Source organism: Xiphophorus maculatus, chromosome 2 (assembly GCF_002775205.1).
Source record: "Xiphophorus maculatus strain JP 163 A chromosome 2, X_maculatus-5.0-male, whole genome shotgun sequence".
Lineage (NCBI taxonomy): Eukaryota > Metazoa > Chordata > Actinopteri > Cyprinodontiformes > Poeciliidae > Xiphophorus > Xiphophorus maculatus.
In genome coordinates this window covers 6,938,649-6,966,638 of record NC_036444.1, presented here as the reverse complement: position 1 = coordinate 6,966,638, position 27,990 = coordinate 6,938,649, and the positions used below count along the sequence as shown (strand labels likewise).

Below are 27,990 nucleotides of genomic sequence, written 5' to 3'. Positions count from 1 at the left end.
GTAGTTAAAAGGAAAGCTGCTCAGTTTATCAAAGGGCTGCCAATTTAATACACCAAATCACTTCAATAGAAATTATTGTAAAAATAAGACATCCTGATGATTCACTAAATAACATTTTCAATAAAACCATCAATGCCCACAATCCCTCTTTTTAATGAAAAATAAACAGGAAATAAATGAACAGATATTTTCACCTCTTTCTCCACAATGACTTTGTTTAACCCAAAATAAACCAAAGAGAAGAGCAGAAATGATTGTAGGTCATTTTAATTTATATCTGGAAATACAGCAATAAAATAAGTTCTTTCCTTCAGTGGTGAATGATGTTAAAAACTTTAAACAATAAAATTAACTAAACACTTTCTAACACAAAAGTCAAAGCCACATTACTTATAAATCTTGGTCACAATTTTGCATCGAGAGACTGCCTTATAGTAGTTTAAAAAGTCATTTAACATTTATTTACAGGAATATTTGAATGAAAAACTGTTCAGAACAAACACAAATTTAAAATTCTGCATCTTGCCCAGCATTGTGTCTTCCTACATTTGTTTTTAAAAAAAGTCTTATTTACAGTAAGGTGCGAGGTGAGCATAATTCAGTCGTGAGGAGTGAAAGGTTTACGGCTCAGATCCTGGTTAGGAACTCCAGATGAAGGCTGCTGGGAACCTGCAGAGACTCTAACGCTGTCGAAGACGGACAGAAAGGAAACGTCACCTGGAAGCGATAATCTGTGTCCAGCATCAGCTGCGTGGCGCCTTCGTATTCCTGAAGGAAGGACTGCAACAAAGACAAGAGGTCAAACAACAAAACAAACTGAGTATGGAACTAAAACAATGCAGAAGTATCAACCAGATTAAAAATAAATACAAAGCTGTGCTACTCACATTGTACTTTGGGAATTAATACAAATATGCATTTTTTTCCCTTCCTTTCATCTGTGTTTGTATTTCCATTATTATTTAGCTTCTCATGTTATCACACTATCACTATCAGTTTAACCCTTTCATGCATGAATTATGATCCTTTGTGTCAGAATTTTTTTTCCATTCTTAAAATTTTTTTTCTTAATCCTTTGTGGTGTAGATCCAACAAGGTCCTGGAAACATTTCTCACAGAGCCTGGTCCTTGTGGACATGATAGCATCACGCTGTTGCTGCAGCTCTGTTGGCTGCACATCCATGATGCAAAACTCGCGTTCCACCACATTTGTCCCATTATAATTCCTCCCAAATGTCCCATTCAAATTCCTCCCAAATGTCCCATGATAATTCCTCACAAATGTCAAAATATAATTCCTCCCAAATTAAATCCTCCCAAATGTCCCATATTAAATCTTACCAAATGTCCCATATTAAATCCTCCCAAAGGAATTAATATGGGACATTTGGGAAATTCCTCCCAAATGTCCCATTATTATTCCTCCCAATTATCCCATTATAATTCCTCCCATATGTCCCATATTAAATCCTCCGAAAGGAATTAATATGGGACATTTGGAAGTACTTATAATGGGAAATTTGGGGAAAATCCTCCCAAATGTCCAATATTAATTCCTCTCAAATGTTGCATATTATTTCTTCCCAATTATCCCATTATAATTCCTCCCAAATGTCCCATATTAAATCCTCGCCAAAGGAATTAATATGGGACATTTGGGAGGAATTATAATTGGAAATTTGGGGAAAATCCTCCCAAATGTCCCATTATATTTCCTCCCAAATGTCCCAAATTAAATCCTCCCAAATGTTGCATATTATTTCTTCCCAAATGTCCCATTATAATTCCTCCCAAATGTCCTATTATAATTCCTCCCAAATGTCCCATTATAATTCCTCAAAAATGTCCCATATTAAATCCTCCCAAAGGAATTAATATGGGATATTTGGGAGGAATTATAATGGGAAATTTGGGGAAAATCCTCCCAAATGTCCCATTATATTTCCTCCCAAATGTCCCAAATTAAATCCTCCCAAATGTTGCATATTATTTCTTCCCAAATGTCCCATTATAATTCCTCCCAAATGTCCCATTATAATTCCTCAAAAATGTCCCATATTAAATCCTCCCAAAGGAATTAATATGGGACATTTGGAAGGAATTATAATGGGGAAATTTGGGTAAATTCCTCCCAAATGTCCCATATTAATTCCTCCCAAATGTCGCATATTATTTCTTCCCAAATGTCCCATTAAAATTCCTCCCAAATATCCCATATTAATTTCTCCCAAATATCGCTTATTATTTCTTCCCAAATGTCTCATTATAATTCCTCCCAAATGTTGCATATTAAATCCTCCCAAATGTCCCATTATAATTCCTCAAAAATGTCCCATATTAATTCCTCCCAAATGTCCCATTATAATTCCTCCTAAATGTCGAGCTGATCTAGCGTTGCCCATAATAATCCTTGGACATGTCCCAGACTCCTTGACAATGGAGGCAGGGACATGTCCCACTCTGTGTGGGCCATGTTCCACCCACTTCCTCCAAAATGTGTCTAAAGCACTATCTTTGTTGTTGGTCAGTTGTCACTTTGAGCCCTACACTGTATTCATCCTGTCCTTTTGTGGCTTTTTCGTAGATGTAGATAAACCCATTGCTGCAAACGTCAGCTCCACAGTCGATATTCTCCAGTGATACCCGCTCATCCTCCGCCTTAAACACCAGTTCTCCACACACCAGATATGTGTAAAAGTTACTGGTGTCAGAAGTAGTTTCCTGTCTCCGGCAAATGACGGAGGACAGATGATATAGCTGAGTTCCATTTTTTACAGGAACGTCAAGAACTGGGTCAGGTATCACAGAATGTCTGATATCGTCTGGACTGTCTGGCCATGGCAGAATCAGGGTCATCACATCAGTTTCATTAAAAAAGCAATCCCTCTTTTTGTTGGACTTGCAGGTGTCGCAACTTTCTGACATTCCACTCCAATAATTCTCCAGAAGAGTTGATGTGGTGTCATTTTGTTGTTCCTTTGGCAGAGGAATGACAGGACCAAGGTTGCGAATAATTCGTGAACACTTCTGACATTGTTCACAGTAGTCAGTTGTATACAGCTTAGAGTTTGTGTAGATGTCACACTGGGCCAGATAGTGCAACATGTAAAACAAAAGGACTCCTGTCCTGTCCTGATGTTTTACATCCTTAATCTTCAGAGTTTCAACGAGTTCATTCTGAACAGCAAAGATTTCATGTGGAGGAAAGTCTCTTCCTGGATGGTACATTGCTGTAAAGAAACACCTCGCAAACAATGGTGTCTCTGCAAAAAGTTCCGAAATCTCCTCAGGATACTGAGCCACAAACCTTCTGACAATAGTCAAGTTCATGGTGCTTTGTGTTGTGGCATTCATCCAGCTATTAAAAAAGGAGTTGGAGAATTTGCAAAAGTGCATTCCTGGGTAAATATTTACATCCATGACGTCTAAATCATCGGTGTCATTCTGATTTCCGTCTTCTGAGTTTTCTTCTTCAGAAGACGATTCCTCTGAAGAAGAAAACTTATACACTTCTCCAAAATCTGTCCACATATCCTCTGCATTTGGGCTTCCAGAACAAACTTCCTCATCCTTAGTGGAAGCATCAACGTCCTTAGCGTAAATGCTATCGTAATGGTCAGGGTCAATTTCAATGTCATCTATAGAGCTTTCTTCATCTGAAGACCATTCTTCTGATGAAGAATACTCAGACACTTCATCAATATGTGACACAACATTTGCAGCATTTCTGCTTCCAGAGTCAACTTCCTTAGGTGAATCATCCATATCTTTAGTGTCCAGGTTCTCAAAGTGGTCTGTGTAATTTTTAATTTCACCCATTGAGTTTGCATCAACTGAAGCGGTTTCTTCTGTTGATGGATTTTCAAAGACTTTTTCAAAATTCATCAGACTTTCCTTGCTGTCACAGCTTTCTTTCACAGCCATTTGTTCAACAAAATCGTCAAAGTATTCTGGGGTGTCATCAATGTTCATTTCTGTGTCCCCAGAATAGATTTCAAATTCCAGCTCCATTTTGATATCAGGATGACAGACGCTTTCCAAAGCAGCAATGTCTCCAGATGTGTTAACTGTCAAATGTGTATTGATGGCAACTTCCTCAACTTTAGAGGAAGCATCAATGTCCTTCTGATCTTCAGGAAAAATGTCAAAACCCAAGTACTTTCCTGTCTTATCCTCTTTGAATTCTCCTGAAATTCCATCATCTTTTACATTGTCTTCGGCGACAATGTCAAAACCAGAGTACTCAAATCTTTCATCTTCAGATGAGCTCTCTGCTGAAACATCACTGTGTCTTACATTGTCTTCGGAAACAATGTCAAATCCAAAGTACTCAAATCCTTCATCTTCAGATGAGCTCTCTGCTGAAACAACACGGTGTTTTACACAGTCTTCAAAGAAATTTTCAAATCCAAAGTACTTATGTCTTTCATCTTCAGATGAGCTCTCTGCTGAAACATCACTTTGTTTTACATTGTCTTCGGCGACAATGTCAAAATCAAGGTGTTTTGTACTTTCGTCAGATGAGCTCTCTGCTGAAATGTCTTCATCTTTTATCCGATATCCCAGCAACTTCTCTACTCCCTTCGTGACAAGAAACCCAAGGCCCCAACCGATAGTTAAAATCATTTTGACTGCAGTTGAAATGGTTTCTAAAATCACTGTCCGAAATCGTCTCTCTATCAAAGTGTTGTACCTTTGAGTGTAATATGGTGATGTCAAATGACCTGTGTCAGGTTCTTGTTTGTTTTAGTTGCTATGGAGACACCAGGAGTTATGTATGAGATAAGACTACTGTCAATTAAAAATGCATGCGTAGACATCTAAATTTGTGAATTTAAGTCAATAAATGCATAAATTTAAGTTTTGCATTTGTCCTGTTTTTCAACTCATACGTACGTGTAATTTTACCTATGGGAATACTCGTAAAAAAATAAATTGATACAAGTGTTTTTGATAGGTTTTATAGAGAGTAAGTATTTTTCTAGAAGTTAGACACACATCAGTCACATTTAGAAACTGGCTCTAAACCATCTGCTTGATCTATTTTGAACTGGGAGTGAGGAGGATCCTCTTCAACTTATCATGTCTTGCCTTAATTACTTGCTCTGTTCATAAGGAAAACATTTAAGGAGTACCAGGGTTTTTGACCTCTCCCCTGACTTACCGAAACAGAGTCAAAAGACCCCGAGTCCAAACTGACGACTCTGATGGCTCAAATTAGCATCCCTTCTTCAATTGTAAATGTGGCCGTTAACCGTCAGGCCAGAAGGTAGGAGTGTGAATAGTCCATGTTGGGGGTGGGAATCTAATCTAGATACCTACAGGAGATCAGGTCTCCTGTAGATACTGCTCTTCAGTCTAGTTTTGAAGCATACATGAAGTGTTTTTGGAGAGATGTGACCTTTTGCAGCTGATCCATGATGTTGTGCTGCATTATCCAGGTCATTTTGCCAAATGTACATAGAGTTTGCAAAACATAGAATCTGTTTCAAGAAATATGCAAAGGTTTTTCTAAAAGAAATTAGTAATGTTTTTCTTTTAAATAAAGCTAAGTGGGTTTAAAATGACAGTTTAGAAATAAACTAACCAAATTAATTGTGTTGATCCACCTCAAAAAAATCATGCAAAAAGTGTAAGCAAAAGAAATCTGGGAGACTTTGCACATGCAAATTTGCATGCAGCCTTTTGTGCTGTGGAGGATAAATAGGTGACTGCTTCACCTATTTAGTTCACAAGAACTAATGGCATTTATTTCAGTCATAATCTTGCGGGGGGTGACCAAGGTTCCATCACTATGTGACAGCTGGTCAGCAAACCTGGCAAACATGATTGACATGGCAGCACTGAATGCACATGTGCTTTATCAGGCATGCATTGGGGTGCAGGAGAGACGGGTGGACTTCCTGGTTGAGCTTGCAAAAGAGTTCGGTAACTCTCATGTGAGTGAGAAGAAGGCACACAAGGAGAAACTGCTTCGGCAACAACCTTCCACACCCAGCTCAGGCAAAAGGGCGAAGTGTCAGGTCAACCATCGATGCAGGATGCGTGTCCTGAGGCTGAAACATCATCAGTGACCCCTCACACCCCCACCATGGACTGTTCTCCCTGCTGCCCTCTGGAAAGAGGTTCCGCAGCATCCGGTGCAGGTCCACCTGGTTCCGAAACAGCTTTTTCCCACTTGCCATCAGACTGCTGAACTCTTAACTGGACTGCACTCAAAAACTGGTCTCCACTTTATACCTTGCACATGTACAGAGCTAAATAACTTCTATTTTACTGTCAGTCCTGCACTTTATATTTTATATTTAGATTTATATTCATATTTTATACTGTATTTTATTTTACTCACAACATTGGAACCTCAAACATTGTCCAGAGCCGTATGCAACGAAATTTCGTTCTGTATACACCCTGTGCATGCAAAATGACAACAAAGTCAGTCTAAGTCGAAGTCTAAGGAACAATTGTGCAACTGTGAGATGCGTTGAGGCCATTACCAGGGTACTTATAAGGTAATGGCCTTATTTACAGAACAAAAGCACCCGCTAGATAAAATCCTTCAGGTCAGTCGGCCCATCTCTGGGGTCCAAAGGTAGAAATACAAAATGGCCTTTCTCTGGTACTCCTAGTATAATCTTTTGTAATTTTTGTAAATTTATTTATTTTTAATTAAAGTAATATATTTCATTAAATTGAGATGAGAGATAAGATTAAATAAGTGTTCACGTCTTCCTACTCCTTTTCAAACAGAAAAGTAGTGCTAAGCTAATTATTTTGTTCTTGGTTATGTATTCACATGTTTTCTCTGCCCTACTGATGGATTGTTTTTATGTTTTTAAAAACCAGTTTGAAATAAATAAATAAATAAAATCAATCTCTAAGTAGAAGAGACCAGCCGATTAAAGTCTGAGTGAACGGCAAAGCTTACCTGAACTTGGCGAACAAACGATGACGTCACTCGTTTCTCAAAATCATCGATGGGTGTGTAGGAGTTCAAAATCTTGACAATCTGAAATTTAAGTTGGAGTTTGGGGTTGAAATAAGCATCAGAAAGGGGTTGGATGTGATTTCACTGGATTACCTGGACAGGGTTGAGTTCGGTGCACTTTTCTGCGATCTCTTTAGCGTCTTCGTCGGTGGATTTGTTGACCTGCAGCAGCCAGGCGGCCTGAGCCAGAGGCCTCAACGTATCGATGGCGCCGCAGCTCTGCAGCTCGTTCTCCTTCAGCCACTCCTCCAGGTAGCTGATGTTACACCTGACACCAGAGAGACGCTTTAAATCAGAGGAGGGCAGGAAATAGTTCACTTAAGTAACTTTTAAGAGCAATTTTACTACACTGTACGTTTTACTTTTACTTCAGTAATATATTCGATGGAGTATTAGGGCCATGTTAAAAAATAAAATAAACAAAATTGAAAGTTTAAGGTAACAATATGACTTTATTTTCATAATGTGACTTTATTCTTAAAATATTACTTTATTCTTGTATTATTATAACTTTATTCTCATAATATTATGACTTTATTCAAATATCGACTTTATTCTGTACGACTTCATTCTCCATATGTGACTGTTCTCATAATACTTCAACTTTAATCTCATATTATTCCAACTTTATTCTCATAATATGACTTTATCACGCAATATTATGACTTTATTCTCATTTTATTATAATTTTATTCTCATATTATTTTGATGTTACTCTCCTAATATTACGACTTTATCCATGAAATATTATGACTTTATTCTCATATTATTTCAACTTTAGTCTAGTAATATGTCTTTTTCCACATAAAATTATCACTTTTCTCATAATATGACTTCATTCTCATATGGACTCTATTCTTCTATGACTTTATTCTCCTTATATTATGACTATTCTCATAGTACTACAACTTTATTCTCATAATATTGACGTCATTCTTGTAATTTCTTTTTTTTTCTTAGGATGACCCATTTTATTGTTACTAACTTCACTGAATGCGAAAAACAAAAAAAAGTACCAGATTCAGACACACCTACAGTTTAAATTAAAGTAAGTTTTCTTGTTTGTGCACAAGGTTTATTTTTAATATTACTTTCTACCTGCTGTGCCATTTGGCACTGGACGTACTTCACCCTGTCTCTCACACAGTGCATCTGCATTACCGAATACAAGTAATTCTTTCATATTTATTTGTATTAGTGTTTTTTCATATTAGTTTTCAAAATACCATAATTTGGACATAAGTTTACATTTTTCTCTGTCTGATTGTGTAGCCTTGTAACCAGATACTTTTCTACTCTTGAGTAATTTCTTGCAAACTTTTTACTTTTACTTGAGTAAAAGCATGTTGAAGTAGTTCTGCTGTTACTGCAGTAAAATCAACATTCTCCTTCTTCTTCTCTGCTTTATTCAGCTGTTTCTAAAACAAGCGACAGACCTGATCTGCATTCCTTTCCTGCAGGAGCACATGTCTTTGCGGAGCATGATTTGGTTGAAGGTGGTGGCTCCGATCAGAAAGAAGAGCTGTTTGACGGCCTGCGTGGTCAGGCTCTGCTCCATGCCGTGGTGGCTCATGGCAGAATAAAACACGGAGAGTTCCTGCAGGATGGAGGAGATGGTGTACGTCTCCGAGTCATTATACAAGCTGCTGGACCGCTTCCTGAAGCCAGTCGGTTTCATGCTAGAAATCCCCTGCAAGCTCTCATGCTCCAGCATACCAGGAACTGTTGGGATAAACACAGCAGCATGTGTTGAATTAAACTCTTTTTTATTTTGGGCCAGATCAAGATTATGAATGTTCTGAAAGAACCGGTTGTGGTAAAATGTGTTGATTAACGAACCTCTAAAATTGGAATAAATAATCGCCTCTGCTTCTTCTTCTTAAAGTTAAATAATACTGAACATTATTTCACATTGATGAAATTTAGCAGAATATATGTAAAAACTCTGGGAGAAGATTAGGCTCACTGAAAAAAAAATATTCTGGCTCTAATCTTCTGACTAAAGTCAAAATCCTGAGAAAAACAGTCACAATCCTGACTTTTCTCTCAGAATTTTCACTTTTCTTCTCAGAAATTTCACTTTTTTTCCTCATAATTTTCAAATTTTTCTCAGAATTCTGACTTTTGATCAAGTCAAAACTGTAAGAACAAAATTCTGATTTTTTTTTCTGTGGCCCTAATCAATCAAACAATCAATTGAAAACTGTTTTCAATTGACTGATAAAATATTATTAAAGCATACAACGGTTATTGTCAAGGTTCTATTTATGTGTCCTTCTGGGCCACATGAAACTTTATGGCAAGCCGGATGTTTGACACGTTATTTAAAGAATACAACCCAACAGAACAAGCAGAATGTGATTATAATGATTTGTGCAAAACACCAATAGCAGGCGTGAGCTTCTTCTGCATGATGGAGATGAGCTGATGGTAGATTTGTATGGCCAGGTCGCTGAGGATCTGTCTGTGTTCGGACAGATCGAAGTTCTGCAGGCAGTTCTTCTTCTGGCGCGGGGTACTCTGCTTCAGGAACTGCTAGAGAGGGAAAAACACGGAGGAAAAAGTCAACAAAAACAAAACTTTCTACTGTAGTGCAGACAGGTTGAACCAGAACGGTGCAGGAACTTCTTACTTCCTCCCCGCTGTATTGTTTCAGACAGTTGAGCAGCCGGTATGTGTTGGAGAGCCAGAAGGACAACGACTCAAAGTCTTTGTGGTGAGCCTGAAAGAAAAAAAAACTACTAGAAAAACAAGAAAGACTTGGAGTTTACACCAACATGTCATGGGAATGAAAGTTGGATTTATTTTGGTCCTTGCAGAATGCATCTGAAACATTCTGACTGATTACTAGGGCTGAGAAATTATTAAAAAATTAATCTGCTTAATTACATGGTTGCTGTGAATTAATCACGATTAATTAATTAATTGCGTGAATGAGTTCTACCTGTTTTTATTAAGGCTGTCAACTGATTAAAATAGAATGTAACAAGTTATGGGATCACTGCTTCTATTTCATGTCTTTTACCTACTCATAGTTTAGTGTTACTTCAGTCGTGAATAGCTGCATGTAAAAATTTGTCTACAACAGTCAAATAATTTCGGGCCTCTGAGAAACACAAAACGGGGCCCAGTAGGAGAAGAAGTGGCACCGTTTCAGAGGTTACTTTTTAAGAAACGGGAGATCAACAGCTGAAAAAGAGAAGGAGGTTACGTCCAAACTGCAGCGCAGATGACTTCCAAAAAGTACAGAAGTCTGTGTGTTAACTGCTCGTTAAAATAAATTAATGCTGTTAAAAAAATATTAACTAACGCATTAATTTTGACAGCCCACTGACTTCGCTCTGTGAAATGCACCAGTACCAAAACAATCAAATGGCATAATGCTGCCATAATGCAAACACAAGAATTGATTGAACACGTTTTTATAGTTTTATAATTGAAACTTGGACACAATTGAATATTCAAACTTTACCATTGTCACAGTTACACATCAAAACTGGTTCAGGAAAGGATAAAGAGAGCTAGCATTATGCTTCTGAAACAACAATAACTGAGCTCCAAACTTTACATGAGCGAAAATGTTTAAGCTTTAAAAGCTGGAAATGATAAAAATGAGACGGAAAACCATGTGAGAAGCTTCTTAATAACCTACAGTCAAAGTTCGATCTTTTAAGGGACGATGAACCAAATATCATTAATAATAAATTTTATTTATAATGCACTTTATGTGTAAATGTCAAAGTGCTCCAAAATGAAATAAAAGCATTAACCAATGTAAAAACAATAGAATATTTGTGTGTCTATCATCCTGGCCTCATAAAGATTAGAGAAAATCCATTTTATTTTTAAACATGTTGGCCAAATTGTTGCTTTTGTATATCATTGAGGTTGTTTGTTACATGATAATGAACAATAACAGTTTAAAAGCTTTATAGTCATTCACTCCCATGAAATGACTCATCGTTATATTGATGTATTTAAGATTTGTTTACATTGTATTAGTTATTTTTTACACTTTAAGCTGCGTCTCAACCATTATGAAAGGGGTAAAACCTGACATATGACATATATCCAGTAGTAAGGAGTGAAAATCGGCCTCACCACGACGACCTTTTTAACCCCTTGGATGATCCCGTTCATCAGAGACTTCAGTTTGTTGTCGTCGTTCAGGTAGTCGGCATGGCGGACGCACATGAAGAGGATGAAGGCTGGGAGAGTAGGAATCACATTGACCACCACACCTTTGGGCTTCAGGTCTGTGAATTAAATTTAAATGATCATTATCCTGTTGAAATGTTGGGAAAATAAATAAAAATAAAAGCTGATCAGCAGGAAGAGGATACCAGTTATGATGTTTTGAATGAGTCTTGCTTCATCCTCCCTCTTATACTCCAACATGCCAAGATATTCTTTAGGAAGAGCAGGAGTTTGTTTTGCTGTGTGAGGAACAGGATATGTAGTGAATACTGTGAAATTAAAATGTATTCATATTTCCTATTGTGAAGTAGAAAATATAACAACCTTTCTGTGACATTTCAAGGCACTTTATTTGACTGTGGAGTTTCTTAATCCAGCGTTCTTTCTGGTCAAGCTGCTCCTCTAAGTCCTGGAATTTACGAAAAGGGATTTATTTCTGTTTTTAACTTTAACTCACACACTCACACTCCGCCTCTGAGGCTCACACACACACACACACACACGCACACCCCCACCATGTTCTCAGCTGTTAACTGCGACGTCTCCTCTCTCAGCTTTCTCTTCACTTCGCCCTCCATCAGCTGCTGTCTCTTCAAATGTTCATTCTCCTCCTCCAACTCCTCTATCTTTACTTGGAGCTCCTCTCTGATCTCCTCCAGCTCCCTGGCTTTCTCCTCAAAATGTCTATAATACAATAAGATGACATCAAACTATAAACTGATGCTATAATTGAGAAAAATAATGGTATATTTAAATTTAACCTGCGTTGGGAGCTTTCTTCTGTGATCTTCTTATGGAGAATGTTGCTGATCTCCATATTTTTTTCTGTCATGTTGCAAAAAATTAAATGGTTAAATTTTATATTCTACTTTATTGAGATGCACTTTTCTGAAAATCAAGCTCACCTGCCAACTCGCTGCTCTGCTCTTTAACAACCGTCTCAAGCTCCTGCTTTTGTCTGTGCAGCTCTGAAACCTGCAGCTTCAGCTCCGGTATGACCTGGTCGTTGCAGTAAAACACAAAGTTTTGCATTTCATCAGTCGTCATGATGGACTGTGAAGTGAAGATCACATCAACATACCGAGTTCTCACTGCTCAGCCTCGATACTTCCTGGCGGATATCCTCGTTGATGTTGCTTTTTTCCTGGAAAAGATTTTGCAGTTTGCTGTTCTCGTTCTGAAGGTGGTCCACTCTCAGAGTCAGGCCCTCCATCTGAGACTCGTACGTCTCCCTCTGCTCCTTCTGGTGGTTTTCCAGTAACCTACCATTAGCATGTAACAGATTTGGTTGTGCAGAAGTAATTTTACCCGAGTATTAAATAGAAATGAAATAATACAGGTTAACTTCCAGACCTGGTGGCTTTTTGCAGACTCTCAAAGGCTTCCTGCAAATCATCCAGTTCATAAATCTTCTCAGAGTCTTCTGGAACAAGCCTTCACAAAAACAACCAGTTTGAAACTAAATGAAGTTTGTAACTTTCATAAAAAATGATTTTTTTTATGTATATTTGTCGAAATTGTTGCCATGTTGTGACATTATAAGATGAGACAAATAATAATGGTCAACAGTCAAAAAAAAAAACAGTTTTAGGGTCATTTTGATGTGCTGAGTCCAGTTAACAGTAAAATGTTCTGGTAACATTTTATTTGACGGGTTGTGAATAAGACTGTCATGACATCATGACACTTTAAATACAAAGTTGACATTATTCAAAATGTCTTCGTTATGACAAAACTTTAAAAATTATGTAGCTTTATGTTATTAAAACAAAAGTTTAATCAGTAATACTTTTACAACAAATTTATGTCAAATTATGATTTCTTGGTTAATGTCAAGTTGTCATAGCGAAGACATTTTGAATAATGTCAACTTTGTATTAAAAGTGTCATGATTTACCAAATGACACTTTATGACAACAGTCATAAATATTCATGAAGACTTACTCATGTTCATGACAGGCGTTATGTCATATTTATGTCTTATTCACAACCGGTCAAATAAAGTGTTGCCAATTTTCTGAACTATGGAGCAAGATGAGCATCAGAATGCATGACTTGTTCTCACATCTGGATCGGTTTCCTGATTATCTGGGCTCAATGAGTGAACGGCAGGGGGAGAGACTTCATCAGGACATAAAAGAAACGAAGAATTTTGCACAATGAAGTCATAATATTCCATTTACATACTTACCCTTATTAGTTTCCCAAGTTTGCAACATTTAATTAATACACTTTGTTAGAAAACGTTTTTTGCTCCTGAAACCTTTTTTTTGGATGACAAACATTAATGGAAATGAACTGATAAGGTCACAAAAATGTCATCATTTTAGTCAGAAGATCGGTTTGTTTGTCCTGTATGTCTCTGTGTTGCCCTGCGACATTCTGGCGACCTGTCCAGGGTGAACCCGCCTCTCGCCCGGGACGTAGCTGGAGAAAGGCACCAGCAACCCTCCCGACCCCATTAGGGACAAAGGGAGAACAGAAAATGGATGGATGGATGGATGGATGGATGGATGGATGGGTGGATATTATACAGTCACAACATGATAATGTTTCAACAAATATGTAAAAAAATATAAATGTAAAAGTTATATATTGCTGGTTTAAACGGAAAATAATAGGAGGAATGGGAAAACTTAAAATTAAACTCCAGTTTACCCCAAAAGCTTTTCCTCTTCAACAAAACCGCCAAGCAGCTGTCTTACAATTTCCTTTGTTTTAGCTGCAACAAAATATTCAGTCAAAATAAATGCTTCGTTTATTTTAGGAGTGGTGGTGAAAAATGAGAGGTAAATCTGGAAACCTCTTGTTTGCTCCGACTGTTCCTTCATCTTACGGTCCAGGTTGTTCTTCTGATTCTGCAGGTTGTTCAGATCTCTGCGCAGCTCCGGGATGACCTTCACATGCTTGGTGAGCTGAATGACCTGTTCCTGCAGGTCAGAGTTCACCTGCGCCCCATCCTCAACCTTCCTCTGCAGACTCACTCTGTCCTCTTTCAGTCTCTTTATCTCCTCCTTCAGGATTTCCAGCTCTTTCTCGTGGTCATGTCTCTGGATCTCAGTGTTGTTCTCTGCAATTCTGCCAGGAAATCAGTTATTAGCCTAATCAGCTTTGACCTGCTGAAGATTTATTTAGCATTTTTAAGAATACGAACTTTCTAAGCCGGACTTCATTCTCTTTCTCTTCCAGGAGGTTTCTTTTTACTTGATCAAAACTTTCTGTAAGATGTAAAAACTGGTTATACAGGTGGCAAAAAGATTGCATACAATGTCTGCTGTAAATCTACAGAAAGGGTTAAAGTTTTACACTTAAATCAAACCTTTTATTTCTGGATAAATACTGCTTGAATGATTGCAATAACTTGACAAAAACTCATAAAATATAACATTTTTTAAACCAGAAAACCATAAATATATAAAATAGGAAACATAACATTACAAACAACTCTGCTAAACAACGACCCAAACATGTAATTATAATGATACATTGTTTGTGATATTTACTAATTTGTCAGAAAAAAAGATGGAGTGAGCACTCTGACTTTCTCCAAAGATCCTAATACACATAAAAAGCAGGTAAACATTTATGTTTTTCTTATTTCAAATATATCTGCATTCACAATTCAAATCCAATAATATAATTTTTGTGATAACTATTTGTTTGAAAAAGAGAGGCAGAAATATAAACTTATTTATTCCCGTCTCCTTTGTTTTATGTCTTACTTTTTTACACATTATCCTTTGTTTAAAGAAAAAGAAAACAGAGTAATTTTGTGTCAGCTTTCAGCTACTTCCATTAGCTGTTTTACACAACTGCTCGCTACTATAAAGTATCTTGATGACGAAGTTCTTGGCGGTAATCATCATAGTAACAGTGCTGGTCATAAATGGAGCATAAAACATTACCTCATGATAAGGTTAATTCTCAAAAAATCTTAGCCTTTTGCTTTTTACTGTTCGTCCCATAGCTTATTCCTCACTCTGGTCAATTACAAATAAACTAGGCTCACTATAAAGAGCTTTTAAAATTGTGGGTAGGGTACCGATCTGTTAGGTCTCCAAGCTTAAGCTCTTGGACAAGATTTTTTCTGACTTCCTCCTTAATTTCTAGACTACTTTCTTCTTGAATAATAATTATTATTCAAGAGGAATGTGTATATTTTACATGGTATATATTTTCTGAATTGTTCGTCTGTTATCCGATGGTCTTTCTGTGTATATTTATACAACTTTAAATATTAAGTGTAAGAAAAAATCTAACATTTTTTATTTACCTTTTGTCTCTTTGATGGAAACTTCAAGCTTTTTCTCCAAGTTCTGCTTTTCAGTGTTTAGTTCTTCAAATTGTCTTTGAAGCTGATTAATTGTCTACAGTAAAAATAAAAGGCTCAAATCAATGTAATTTAGCTATGTAGATTTTTTTAAGTTCGGACATTTATTTTGAAACTAACCATGCTAGCCTCTTCTCTTGCTTTCTTTTCTCTTTCCTCCAGAGATGCCTTCAGGTTTGTTAGTTTTTCCAGTTGCGCCTCCTGACTGTGGAGTTTTTCCATCGTTTGGGAATGACTGCTGGCCAGACTCGTCAGTCTCTCCATTAATCCTCGATTCTCTTTGTTCTGAAGGAGAAATATAAACTCAGCTGCTATTAAGCTTAAAACTATTTATACACCTGGTAGATTTACATTCAATAAACAAGAAGTGTGTTTCTGATAGGTAATGAGGAAAGCAACAAAACCATCAATGTTAAAAACATTTATTTTTATGATTTTATTTTTATTGTATGCTAAAAATTATTGATGCTCTTCTCAGAGATGTGAATTACTTTGTCTTGGTCTGTTTTACAAATTTCTGAAGTATGCAGTTGAAACTAGAGATGCACCGGATATTAATAATAATATTAATTAATATTAATAATAATATTAATATCCGACACTGAAAAAAAAAGAAATGTGAAAATGTGCCCAATCAATAAGGATTGATCTACTCAGTCTAATTCTATGCTTTATTATTGATTTTACATTTTAATTAAAATTCCTAATTACACTTTCTGAACCATTTAAAAGAAGGTTTGTAGACGTTTATTCTGACATGTTTGATCAAGTCAACATTTTGTTTTAAACAGGTTTAATTTTTATTATTTATTTTCCTTTGGATGAACATTTTAAAATGTGTTGTTTTAAAATATTTGACCAAGCTTGTGAAGCTTTTGGTGATTTAAGAGTGCTGTACTGATGCAGTTATCAAATACATTTTTATTTCAGTACATATACAGTATGTAAAAAAAGGTTTTAAGTAAATTCAGCAATGTTTTTCTGTATCAGATTGGTATTGGCCGATACTAAACTTCAGATATTGATATCAGAATCAATATTGTAAGTGAAAAAAGTGGATTACTGCACCGAAATAATCAATAATTAATGTAAAAATCCTTATTGGCATCACAGAAATCAGAAATTTTATATTGATTGATGACCAGCTTTGTATGTTTCCTGGTCTTTTAATGATTTATCTTTTGGTTATGCCATTTTTTTTTAGGTTTTAAGGCATCAATGTCGATATCACTTCTAGGTAAAATTCAATTTAGACACAAATCTGTCAAAAGTCTGAGTAATGTTAAGTTTAATAGTACATGCAGTAATCTAGGATAAAATTCAAAGCTGAAATAATTTGGGAAGCATTTCACCTGCTCTTCAGTCTTCTTCCTGAGCTGCTGCACCCGGTAGGAGAGCTGCACATTAAGCACAAGGCGGCGCATGGTTTGAAAACGCCGCCGGGCCAGCCATGCTTTGGCATATTTCTGCAGAACCAGAGCTTTGTGCTCCTCAATCATCTGCAAAATTAGATAAAGAGACACAGAGCAACATATTTCACAGATCAGAGTTTTCCAGAATCTCAGAACAGACTGACAGTTTCCAAAACAGTTTCAGCATCGACTGCATTCAGTCTGGTGATAATCCACAACATGTTTGGTTGTCTTATTATATTCTGACCAGAACCAGATCCCTTTACAACAGACTTGACTCTTTGAACATAATGAGATTTGAGTTTTCTGTGGCAATATGTCCTTTTAAATATGATGTTGCCCTGGGATTTCTGTTTTACAAATTACAATACTACTATAGTGACACTTGATAAGTTAGTTTTGTCTTATTTCAAGTGTACTAAGATATTTGCACTAGAAACTAGGCCAAAATTACTTTGTGAGGTTTTGTGTTTTTATCAATTATCAATGACTAATCATTGATAATGTAACATATGACAGATTCTAAAAAAAGTTAAACAATAAGATAAACGTAACAACATGGCATTTGTTGTTACAATTAAAAGTTTTGTGCTTTTCTGCCACACAATGACAACTATCTTGAAATCATTTTCTTCTGAAATCTTTTTAAAATCCCACCAAATGTTGTGAAAAGCAGCCTAAAATCTTCTTTTCTTTTCAGCGTGTTGTGTGTGTTTAAAAGCAGCCCAACTGGGGGGAAGCCTGTCCAATCTGGCAACTCTGTCTCAGCTACAGACCTTCTTGTAGCGTTTTCTGGCCATCCATCCTCTGGTGAAGGCTTGGATGGTGATGGAGGCCATTTGGACGACATGGTAGATCTGTCTCATGCAGTAACCTCTCCAGTGTCTCTGGATCACCACAGCAGCCCAGCCCTGCTTCAGTGTTTCAGCGGTCACCATTTTACTGAAAGTTTGACAAACGATTGATTAGTTTTACAACGTAGTGCCGCAGCAAAACTCTGCGTTCCGTGACGAGCCCTAACCGGATCATCCTCTTCCCTCGGATGTACTGCTGGAGGATGATGGCCGCCTCTCGTATCCTCAGGTATTTCCTCCTGCGGCTCCATCCACGGACGTGTTTCTGAATCGTCATGCAGGCTCCTCTCAGTCGATCCAGACGCAGCTTCTCCAGATAAGCTACCTGTCCAGCGCGAAAGAAGATCTTTGTACGGCCAAACTTGTACTGGTTGGGGTCCTGGACATGAAGACAAAAGACACATAATGTATTGCAAAAACAAAAACCAGATGGTCTAATAAAGCTTCAAGTGACTAACACCAAAGAAAAATGGTCCTAAATTGTTTTTTTGTACAATTTTAAAAAAGTGTGGTGTGTATTTGTGTTCAGCCGTCTTTCTCTGAAAACTGTAACAGATTAAGTAATTAAAGTCTATCTGTGTGCAGAGGAGGGTAGAATACCCAAAAATTATACTCAAGTAAGAGTAGCAAAACTTCAACATATTTTTAATCAAGTTAAAAAAAATACTCAAGTAAGAGTAAAAAAGTATTTGGTAAAAAGTCTACTCAAGTACTGAGTAATTGATAAAATCATTTAATACTTAAAAATTACAGAATCAGACAAACCAAATTACAAAGTTAAGTATGAATTTTGGTATTTTAAGTATGAAAATGACAATAATTTGTATAAATGACTAAAAATAACAAAATCGGTAACATAAAACTTCAACAAAAACTGCAGGTGTGTGTCTGTGTCTGGTGAATCTTTGGTTAAAACATGTTTGTTTTCCATTCAGTGCGCAGAAAATCCAGAAATTTTACTCAAGTAAGAGTAGAAATACTTCATAATAAAATTACTCAAAAGTAAAAAGTACAGGGTCGCAAAAATACTCCAAAAAGTAAATTTTTTCAAGAAAGTTACTTAAGTAAATGTACTTACTACCCTACTGTCTCTGTGTGTAATTTAATCTTTAAAGGTGACCTATTATGCTGTAATTCAGCACATTTATGTCTGCGTTTGAAAAAAGAAACATTTTAAGTCAATTCACTGCTGTTTTTCTGTATTGGCTGATACAGAAAAAAAGTGGATCAGTGCATCTGTAATTGAAGCATGAAAAAATGTGAAAAAGTTTCAGGGTGTATGAATATTAAGTCTCATACTGAGAAACACAGAAAAGTTACAGCTAACCTGAATCAATCTCTGCAGGACATTTTTGCAGGTTTCTTTCTTGTCGTTGAAATCTGCCTCCACGTGTGACATCAGGATGCTGTATCGGCTGTAAAACTCAATGTACGTCCACCTGAAAAACAAAGAAAACGAAAAGATTTTCCAGGGAAAGCATTTACAGACATAAATGTGTTGTAAGTTACACAAAAAGAGTCACCTGGACGGGTAGCTCTGTGCACTGATCCGAATAGTTTCAAGCACTCCGCAGGCCCGCAGCTGCTGCACCACCCGCCCCGAGTCATATCTAAAGCAAAAATAACAAAAAGAAAACAAAAATAAAATAATGTGGAAAGTTTGGTGAATAAAGAGCTAAATATTCCAAATACAATTCCACAAAAACATACTCAAATGGGAGTTTTTCATCGTTTGGCTTTATGCAGCGCACATAGTGAGGGGTGGTGGCGTTCAGCGTTCCCATCAGTAAAGACAAGGAGCCGCGAAACTGCATCAAATCACAATGCTCAGAGAAAAAAACAAACAAGAAACTTAGTTTATTCTAGATAAATGACAAAAACTCACCTTATCTCCCACTGAAGTCCTCAGCTGCTTATTGGCTGGTTTCACAGAAGGCCTGGCTGATTTAACTTTGACGCCTTTACTGGCCGCTCTGCTCTGCTCCTCCTCTTGGAAGAAATGTGCCAGAAAGGAAAACTGATAACAGGCGCAAACAGAGGAAATGTGTTAAAACGTGGAAAAACAGCTGCTCTGCCTGGCTTGTGAAAGACTTTCGACATGTTTTGCAATTATTATTTATAAACTTAGATCACCTTACTGGCTCTCATCGTGTCCACCAGCTCTTCATAAAGAGCATCTCGATTCTTCTCAAGAAAACCTCGGCACTGATATTCCACCTGCTCAGGAAACAAAGTTTAGATTAAAAAAGAAAACAGGCTTCAAACCTCAGAAAAGTAGGTAGAAAGTAGAGAAATCATTCTGGATAATCTTTAAAATAACTCACTGTGAAGATAATGAAAACTGATGATCTTACCACTGGAGCTTTTTTTGATCAGAAAATGACCAGAATCCACCACCAAACACTTACACAGGCATTAAAAAATATATTTTGGGCTGCAGATCAAATTAATCACTTTATGAACAAATGTAGCTTGGTTTTTGAAAGTGAAACTGAAAGTTAAACACAAATGGAAGGTTTTGCTTGTCGCTTTCCCACAAGCAAACTTCCACCAGTACAACTTATTTAGAAAATGTATAAGATTTATATAAAAGTTTGACAGCTATTGATGAGAAGGTTGTTAGCATGCTTGTTAGGTGGGAGATCCTTAAAGGATGAACCCAACATGTTCAGTGTCATTTGTTGTAACTGTAGTGACTTTTAGTGACATAAAGTAAATATTTTTTGGAAATTTTTCAGCAGAAATGTATGTTATGCTGTGGTTTTTTGACAAATTACGGCACTCCACATTCATCCTGTTGCCACTTATGCTAGTCTGCAAAATAGCGACAGTGAAAGTTGGGATAAAATGCCAGAGTCAGTTATCATTACCCAAATGATGTATGCATAATCACAATACAATACTTTGACTTCCTCAATTCTGCAACTAAAAACTAACCAAAGTATGAAAAAACAAAAATTGTTACTAGAATTAATAAAAACTAAACTGAAACTGGACAATATTTAGCTGAGAAAATCTAGCAAACAGACTCTAAAAACTGATTAAAACAAACTGAATTAGATAAACATAAACTCACAATGAAATATAACTAAATTATAATTCTAACTCTGGTACAGAGCTTTATGCTACTTGAGGGGGGGAAAAAACACATGGACCAATCAAGATCTGACTGCCAAATTCATAAGGATAATTCTCGTTCAAATAATATTTATTTGAGGACAGACATCCTGTAAACTCTGGGTTGATTTACTCCACCTTGTCTGCAAAGTGTTGAATCACAAATGCCTCATTTGATAACCTGGGCTTCTCAAACAAAGGATTGGCTTCAAGGTAGTTGAACAGCTTCTGCAGCCAGCTCTGGTCTGTTCCTTGGGGAAACTGCAAAACAATATTCCAATGTCAGCAGGAGATTTAAAAGAAATAGTTTAAAAAGTCAAAAACACTTACTAAGCATTCTTCATCGAGCAAGTCGAGGATCCCCATCTTTGCTTCGATCAGGTCAATAACAGGCTGATTATCATAAAAGTCTATCAGAGTCCAAGGGATGTCCTCCTTCATGTACTCCTCCTGCTCCAGTTTGAACACATGCTGAAAAGGAGGAGACATGACATAAAGCTCATAAATCCCAACACTGGAGCCAGAAAACCAAAATATGCTTCATACCAAGTTAAACTGCTGCTGGAGCTTTTCATTCGCATAGTTGATACAAAACTGCTCAAAGCTGTTGATGTCAAATGTTTCAAATCTGAGGAGAAGAGCAAAAAGAATCCAATGATGAAGGGAAAACAGGTAAAAAACACAAAGGAAGATAAGACAGGAAGTGTTATTTGCACCCGTAGATGTCCAGAACGCCGATGAAAGCGTGTTGTTTTCCAGGAACTTGCAGCGCCGTGTTGATCCTGGTGATGATGCAGTCAAACAGGTGTGCGTAGATCTGCTTAGCCAGAGCGTCTCTGCCGGCCGCTGCTCGCTCTTTAGGAACCGGCTTCACGACCGTTTCAGCCACCAGAACGATCCGGCGATTACACAGCCATCGCACCAGCTCAGCCGCGCTCACACACAGCAAGTCGCAGAACGCCGCCAGGTGTGGATCGCTCAGCTGCAACATAAATGCGCCAACCTTTTTAATTACACCTGCTGAAATCAGAACACATTTTATTTTGAAAAGCACTCACAGCAGCTGATGACTTGTCGTCCCCAGAGCTTCTGATCTCCACATTCCCCAAATGCAAAATTGCAGCTAAAACTTTAAAAACATCTGACTGGAAGTCCTCTTTCAAACCTGCATGTCAGGGAAAAGTTAGCATCTTAAGGCAAACATAAGAAACGTAGAAAAATAAAATGCTTAAATATGAAGTGAGTTTACCCAGAAGGGAGAAGGTCTGTCGAGTCTCTTCAAAGTCTTTTTTGTCATACACACCATCTATAGTTATGTCGCCACCCATGCCGGTGTACCTGAACTCATCTGCACTCACTGCAAATCAGTAAGACAACAAAGTTCCTCAAAATATCAAACAAAAAGAGTGAAACCAACTTGTTTTTCTGTGAAAATAGTACCAAAAAAACATTACATTTTTAAAAAGACACAAACAAATACTGCATTAATTCTTTATTATTCAAGCTGTTAGCTAATGGGTTCAGATCCACTGAGCATCCAACCTTTAGAAACAACAACTCAGGACAAACACTCACACAGTCTCAGGTGCTTGAACTCTGCAGAGTCTGCACACGAACACATCTGGTAGAATATGTGGTAATTACGCTCATTTTCTGCCTACAAAAACAATAAAACAGCACAACACAAAACAAACTTATGAATATATAAAATATCTACAAGTATGATGTAAAAAGAACAGCACATACATTGCCCCACACTTGACCTTTGTCTCATTTAGTTACGTTTTTATTGGGATCTTATGACAGAACAGCACAAAGCTGCACAGCATTATGAATTGGAAGGGGAAAAATAAAAGGTTTTCACCACCTACACTTTGGTGTCTTTAAATAAAATTCAGTGCAACTACATTCCCTCTGTACAACAAAAAAAAAGGCAAATAAAATCCATCTGTGTTAGATTTAATCAGAGGAGTAGCGAACAGAAATGCATCTGCAGTTTAATTTGGCTACAGTCACACATTGGTTTTACTGAAATTATATTTATTTTTCATACTACTAATTAAATCTGACTGCAATTAGGCCTTTGAGTGAAGGATTTACATCCCCAAAGCGACCTGCATGCGCAGAAGAATAACGTAGACGTCACACAGAAGCTCATCTTACTGAAGTAATAATGGATGGAGCCATTTTTGGATCAATTTTAAAGTTGAGAGCAGTCAGTATCGTCACAAGATCATATCAACACAAAGGAAGCAAATCAAAAGAAATACTTTTTAAAAAAAATTAATTTTCAGTTATTGTCTACGCTCGTCGTTTTTTCTGCTGCAGAATTATGAACCGTCTCACATCGAAGACATAAAAAACATGACCGTTCAGACTACAGACTCTCTGGAAACAATCGGATACGTATCCGATTTAATAGAATACATGGAAGTGGCACAGATCGGATTATTTTTGGGTGAAAAGGTCGGAATTGGGTGGTTCAGATTGTGGTGAAAAAGTCGGATATTTTTCGCATTTGCCTGCTGTGACTGTAGCTTTAGTGTATTTGTTCCCTTCCATTAAGTAACGATGCTCTGCTTTTGAGTTTAGCATGAAAATATGAGAATGGGTTTAAGGGGGGATAAATACTTTTGCAAGGCTTGTATAAAGCTTTTTGCCCTACCTGAAAAACCACCCTGGACTTCTCTAAGAGGTAAGTCCTCATGTTCGCTCCGATGATGCGATACCTCCTGTCAAAGCTGATCTCTGTGTATTTTCCAAACCTGCTGCTGTTGTCGTTTCGGGTGGTTTTTGCATTTCCAATTGCCTGAAAAAACAAAAGAAGACAAAAACAACTTTTAGTATTTTTTGCTTATTCTACTTCATGTTACTTCAAAATGTCAGGTAAAATTGTACCTCTGTGATCGGATTGGAAGCCAACACTTTGTCTTCAACCCGAGTCTGACTTCCAGATTTGCTCACAACAGCAAAGTACCTCATAGCGTAACGCGCCGATACGGTTTTTCCAGCTCCGGATTCCCCGCTCACAATGATGGACTGGTTTTTATGATTCCTGTTGGGGAAAATCAATCAATAAAGTTTATTCATGTAGCACATTTCAGCAATAAAGCAGTTCAAAGTGCTTTCCATCATAAAAAATACTAAGTCATCAAAAGTCATTCCACATCAAAATATTGGTTAGTGTTTCATTTATTATGGTTCAAAAGCAACAATAAACTGGTGGGGGTTTAGCCAAGCTTTAAAGGAACTCAGTGTTTCAGCAGTTTTACAATTTTCTGGAATTTTGTTCCAAATTTGTGGTGCATAGAAGCTGAATGGTGGTTCTCTAAAATGCAGTTTCAATTGCTAAAGCATCACAGGAAGCACGAGAATCAAACTGATTGAAACAGAAAATACTCTGATGGACTTCTGAAAAATTTCCACATGAAATTGGAAACAAAATCAAGCCGAATTTGAGTAGCAAATGTGAGAGCAGTTTCACTCTGATGACCCTCAAGTCTTTATGGAAACTGAATCTGATAGCAATGATCACCTTCAGGAATAAATCTGATTTCTTTAATTCAGATTGATTTCCACTCTTGTTTATCTCTCTTTATCTCAGCTTCCTTTCAAAAGGAAAGGAGTAGGAAAGCAGTGCTATGATTATTATTTTTTCCTGTTTATGTATGCAGATGTTTTTTCTTGTCCTACTACATGTTTTTTTTTTAAAAAACGGATTAAAATAATTAAATATATGTATACATTTTGGGTGGGTGTTTTTCTGTATTTCTTCTTGGCTAATACAACAAATTAGCAAAACCAAAAATTGGCCATTACATATTGATCTCAAGCTCCATCAAGAGAAAGTTTGACTGACTTTACAGAAAAGTCAGATTATATTCCAAGTGATTTATACATTTTGTTACCTGGCCATCTGTTTGTACGCCTCCTCCGCCACAGCAAATATATGAGGATCCATGTCTCCCATGTTCTGGCCTGAATAAGCATGAATGATTGCATCTCCATAGACAGGAAGCTGTTTATATGGATTTACGGCGACCAGAATGATACCTGGAAAAGAGGAACCAACGAGGCTGAGCCACAACCAGGAAGCTCTCTCAACACTGAAGATGTACAGAGGTTTGCAAATATATCTATAACACACCTGAAATATGTCCCCATTCTGTTATTTTACAGCATTTAACATACTTTAAAATATTTTATTGGGATTTCCGTGATGGAGTTTTTTAATTTTGCTGCTCGTTCTTCATTATGAGCAAAATATCTAAAACTGACTCAAACTGGATGGAAAGAATAGAAACTTAAAGAAAACATGAATCAAATCAAAGCAGATTTTATCTGCATTCTGCCAAATTACATTAATTCACGTTATTTATCTTCAAGAAGGACTTATTGAATGCAGAGACACCTATTTATTCATGCATTAACAACTGGCTTTCTGAGTACACTGTAAAACATGTGAAGGTGGTTTAACTTGAAAATGAAAGTCCACCTTGCTGCCTTGAAAAGGAAATTTAAGTCAACAAGAAAACTGTCTTGGTTTTAACTCAGAAATTAAAGTTAATGAAGTTGATTTAACAACAAGAGACAAGTTGTCTAAACATTGTTTTTTAACTTCATTCATCTTAAATTGTGAGTTTTAACTTAATGCTGCAATTTAAACTAAATAATTATTTCACAATATGCAATAAAAAAAATCTGCCCTCACCCAGTTAAAGAGTCACATTTCTGTTATTTTACTCTCAATATCAAATTAAAAATAACAACTTATTTTACTTTAGAATAATGTAAATTCTTGTTTCAAACTGCAGGAACAAAATTTCTGATCTGATAATGAATTTTATTAAACATCCCAATGAATTCAGCTCAGAAACATTTAGTGTGAACAGGACATTATCCTCAAGCTTTGCTAACTGAGAATTGCATTAAAATGAACATTTGCCTTAATAAAACACAAGAGTCAGATCAATGTAACGCACTTCCATCTCAGGAGACAAAAACATGCCGCTAAGCATTCTGGGAAATAGTTCCCACTCCTGTCTGTCTCTTCTTCCAGTTTTTTTAAGTGCTAACCTAAAAACTCTAGTTTATTCAACTCTTGGAGGTTTGACTAAATTAATAAAAAGTTAACTCAACTTACTGCTGTAAGTTTATCTTTCACAAACTCACATTTAGGTTCAAAATCTAAAACTGGATAAATTTATTTGACTTAAAGAGTAAAAGATAATAGACAACTAAATGCGGCTCAAATGTTTTATGGTCTTGATGTGGCCAGAAATGAGAAGTTGACATTTTCTGCCTTACATATTTGCTGTGAATCCTGAATGACTTTCTTTCAACAATTAAACAATCTTGACTCTTGTAAGATCCAAATACATGAACAGCTCAAATAAAAGCTGTTCTGTCAACAGATACTCCAAACCAAGCTGTGGATCTCTGCAGCTCATCCACTGCAACTATTTGACTTTTTTAACTGCTTTAAACTTTTCTACAGTATTATGATTGTCTCCGTTCCCTGTTAGTTCATTAAACAGCATCATGTTTTTTAGATATTCTCTAACAAACCTATTAGGCTTTCAAATAAAGCTGCATTTATTGCATTTTAAAAAGTACTACGTAGTTCCATTTGCAGATTATTTCACTAATAACATGGAAAAATATTTGTTATAAGCACTTTTTCATCAATAATAAGGAATTATTTACTTAAAACAAGCTCCTGTATCTTACTAAAAAAGTTACTTGTAAGTTAGTTTTGCACTAGAAACTAAGTAAGATTTTGTGTCTTAAAACTGAGTATTAATAATTCTGCAAGACACTGGAGTAAGGAATAAAAATACCCTTACCACAGTAGGTGTAGATGATTCTGGACTCGACAAATCGGACTTTGAGGTTGTGCAGGACCGCAGGTTCGTGCAGGTAGCTGAGAGCCGTGAGGTCGTTCTCCCCTACCAAGATGTCTGGGTTTCTGAGAGGCGGCAGTTTGGGTTTGGAGGGGTCAACCGGGTGGAGGAGATCCTGCAGAACGATAAGTCAAAGGTCAGATACTCATTTTCACATGTAGAGATTCATCAGAGTTGCATGTAAACGTTTTATTTGCTCACAGTTCCGTCTTCCAGGAGTAATTCAAGAACATGATCGCCTGAGTGGAAGTCTTTAGTGATTTCAGCCGATTTCCACACTTGTCCTTCATCTGGTATCCACACTCTGTTATACTGGAAGAAATGGTTTGAAGGGTGAAAGATAATTAAGATGTTTCCATAAAGTAAGCATTAACGTGATTTAATTGTACATAAATGTTTATATTTTCTAAAAAATAAAAAGAAATCACGATACGTTACACTCCCACAACACTGGGAAAGTTTCCATATGTCTGTGAAAACGTCAAACACAACAAACATATGTTAATAGTATAAGAAATAATAAACAGCTGACTCTTACCTTTGTGTACAGCTCAGATAAAGCCATGTTTGTGCTTCACTTTGTGTTTTTAGCGCCTGTTGCTTCCCTGTGCTTTCTTTCTAAGTTGCCATAAAGTCCCTGAGAGACTGCACTTGTTTCTAACAACTATAAAACAATCACCAAACAAGTTTCACGAAGTAGGATCATGCTTCCGGGACGGGTTTCCACAATAAAAGCCCCTCTAAAGGAACTAAGATACTTTAAAATAAAAACATTACAACCAAATCCATCCATTCATAGATTGGAGGTGTCGGTAATTCAGTCACAAAATTGTTTTTCATTATTTTTACAATGGAAAAACAACTGAAAAAAAAAAAGAAAAAGTGTAATAGTGTGGAAGTACCCAAAGAAATTGGAGGTGATGCTTGTTATAAAAAGTTAATCACTGGTTGGATTGGAAGTGTTTGGAAGTATTATTAAGATAGTTTTTTTTCCTATTATCATTATGCATAAATATTATGTACAAAACCGCAGTATTTTGGCAGGTTTGTTTAAATTCTCTCTGTAAAGTATGTTTACCACCAGAGGAACTACTGTAATATCTTCTTGTATTTGGATGTATTGCATCTGTCATTTTTATTTATTTTTAACAAGTATAAAAAAAAAAAACCCAATGAAGTTACATTTACC

The 27,990-nt window shown here is 36.6% G+C and overlaps 1 protein-coding gene across 2 annotated transcripts; it reads right to left on the bottom strand.

Annotated features, from left to right (window-relative positions):
- Positions 1 to 60: 60 nt before the first annotated feature.
- Positions 61 to 27,449, bottom strand: myo5c (myosin VC). 2 transcript variants are annotated; one of them, XM_023326183.1, is made up of 40 exons: positions 27,340 to 27,449; positions 27,003 to 27,113; positions 26,745 to 26,916; positions 24,807 to 24,951; positions 23,797 to 23,953; positions 23,564 to 23,707; positions 22,474 to 22,555; positions 22,148 to 22,255; positions 21,957 to 22,063; positions 21,615 to 21,880; positions 21,445 to 21,526; positions 21,229 to 21,369; positions 21,037 to 21,159; positions 19,915 to 19,998; positions 19,667 to 19,798; positions 19,492 to 19,589; positions 19,305 to 19,391; positions 19,109 to 19,220; positions 17,949 to 18,160; positions 17,704 to 17,869; positions 16,868 to 17,014; positions 15,636 to 15,800; positions 15,459 to 15,552; positions 14,340 to 14,403; positions 13,989 to 14,263; positions 13,844 to 13,907; positions 12,539 to 12,619; positions 12,267 to 12,447; positions 12,091 to 12,184; positions 11,947 to 12,010; positions 11,701 to 11,869; positions 11,510 to 11,594; positions 11,332 to 11,424; positions 11,090 to 11,244; positions 9,621 to 9,710; positions 9,373 to 9,523; positions 8,425 to 8,710; positions 7,082 to 7,256; positions 6,929 to 7,009; positions 61 to 780 (listed from the first exon to the last, which is right to left on the bottom strand). In XM_023326183.1, the coding sequence occupies exons 1-40, from the start codon at positions 27,364 to 27,366 to the stop codon at positions 628 to 630; spliced, it is 5,223 nt and encodes a 1,740-aa protein (XP_023181951.1). In that variant the 5' UTR covers positions 27,367 to 27,449; the 3' UTR covers positions 61 to 627. The 2 variants fall into 2 exon arrangements, with proteins under 2 accessions (XP_023181951.1, XP_023181960.1); XM_023326192.1 differs by having other exon boundaries at positions 9,373 to 9,520.
- Between the last annotated feature and the right edge of the window lie 541 nt (positions 27,450 to 27,990).

Coding starts and splice junctions, on each gene's coding strand:
- myo5c (XM_023326183.1), bottom strand. CDS start 27,366: ATGGCTTTATCTGAGCTGTACACAAAG. Junction 27,114..27,339: donor TATCTGAGCTGTACACAAAG/GTAAGAGTCAGC, acceptor CATTTCTTCCAG/TATAACAGAGTGTGGATACC. Junction 9,524..9,620: donor AACAATACAGCGGGGAGGAA/GTAAGAAGTTCC, acceptor TTCCCTCTCTAG/CAGTTCCTGAAGCAGAGTAC.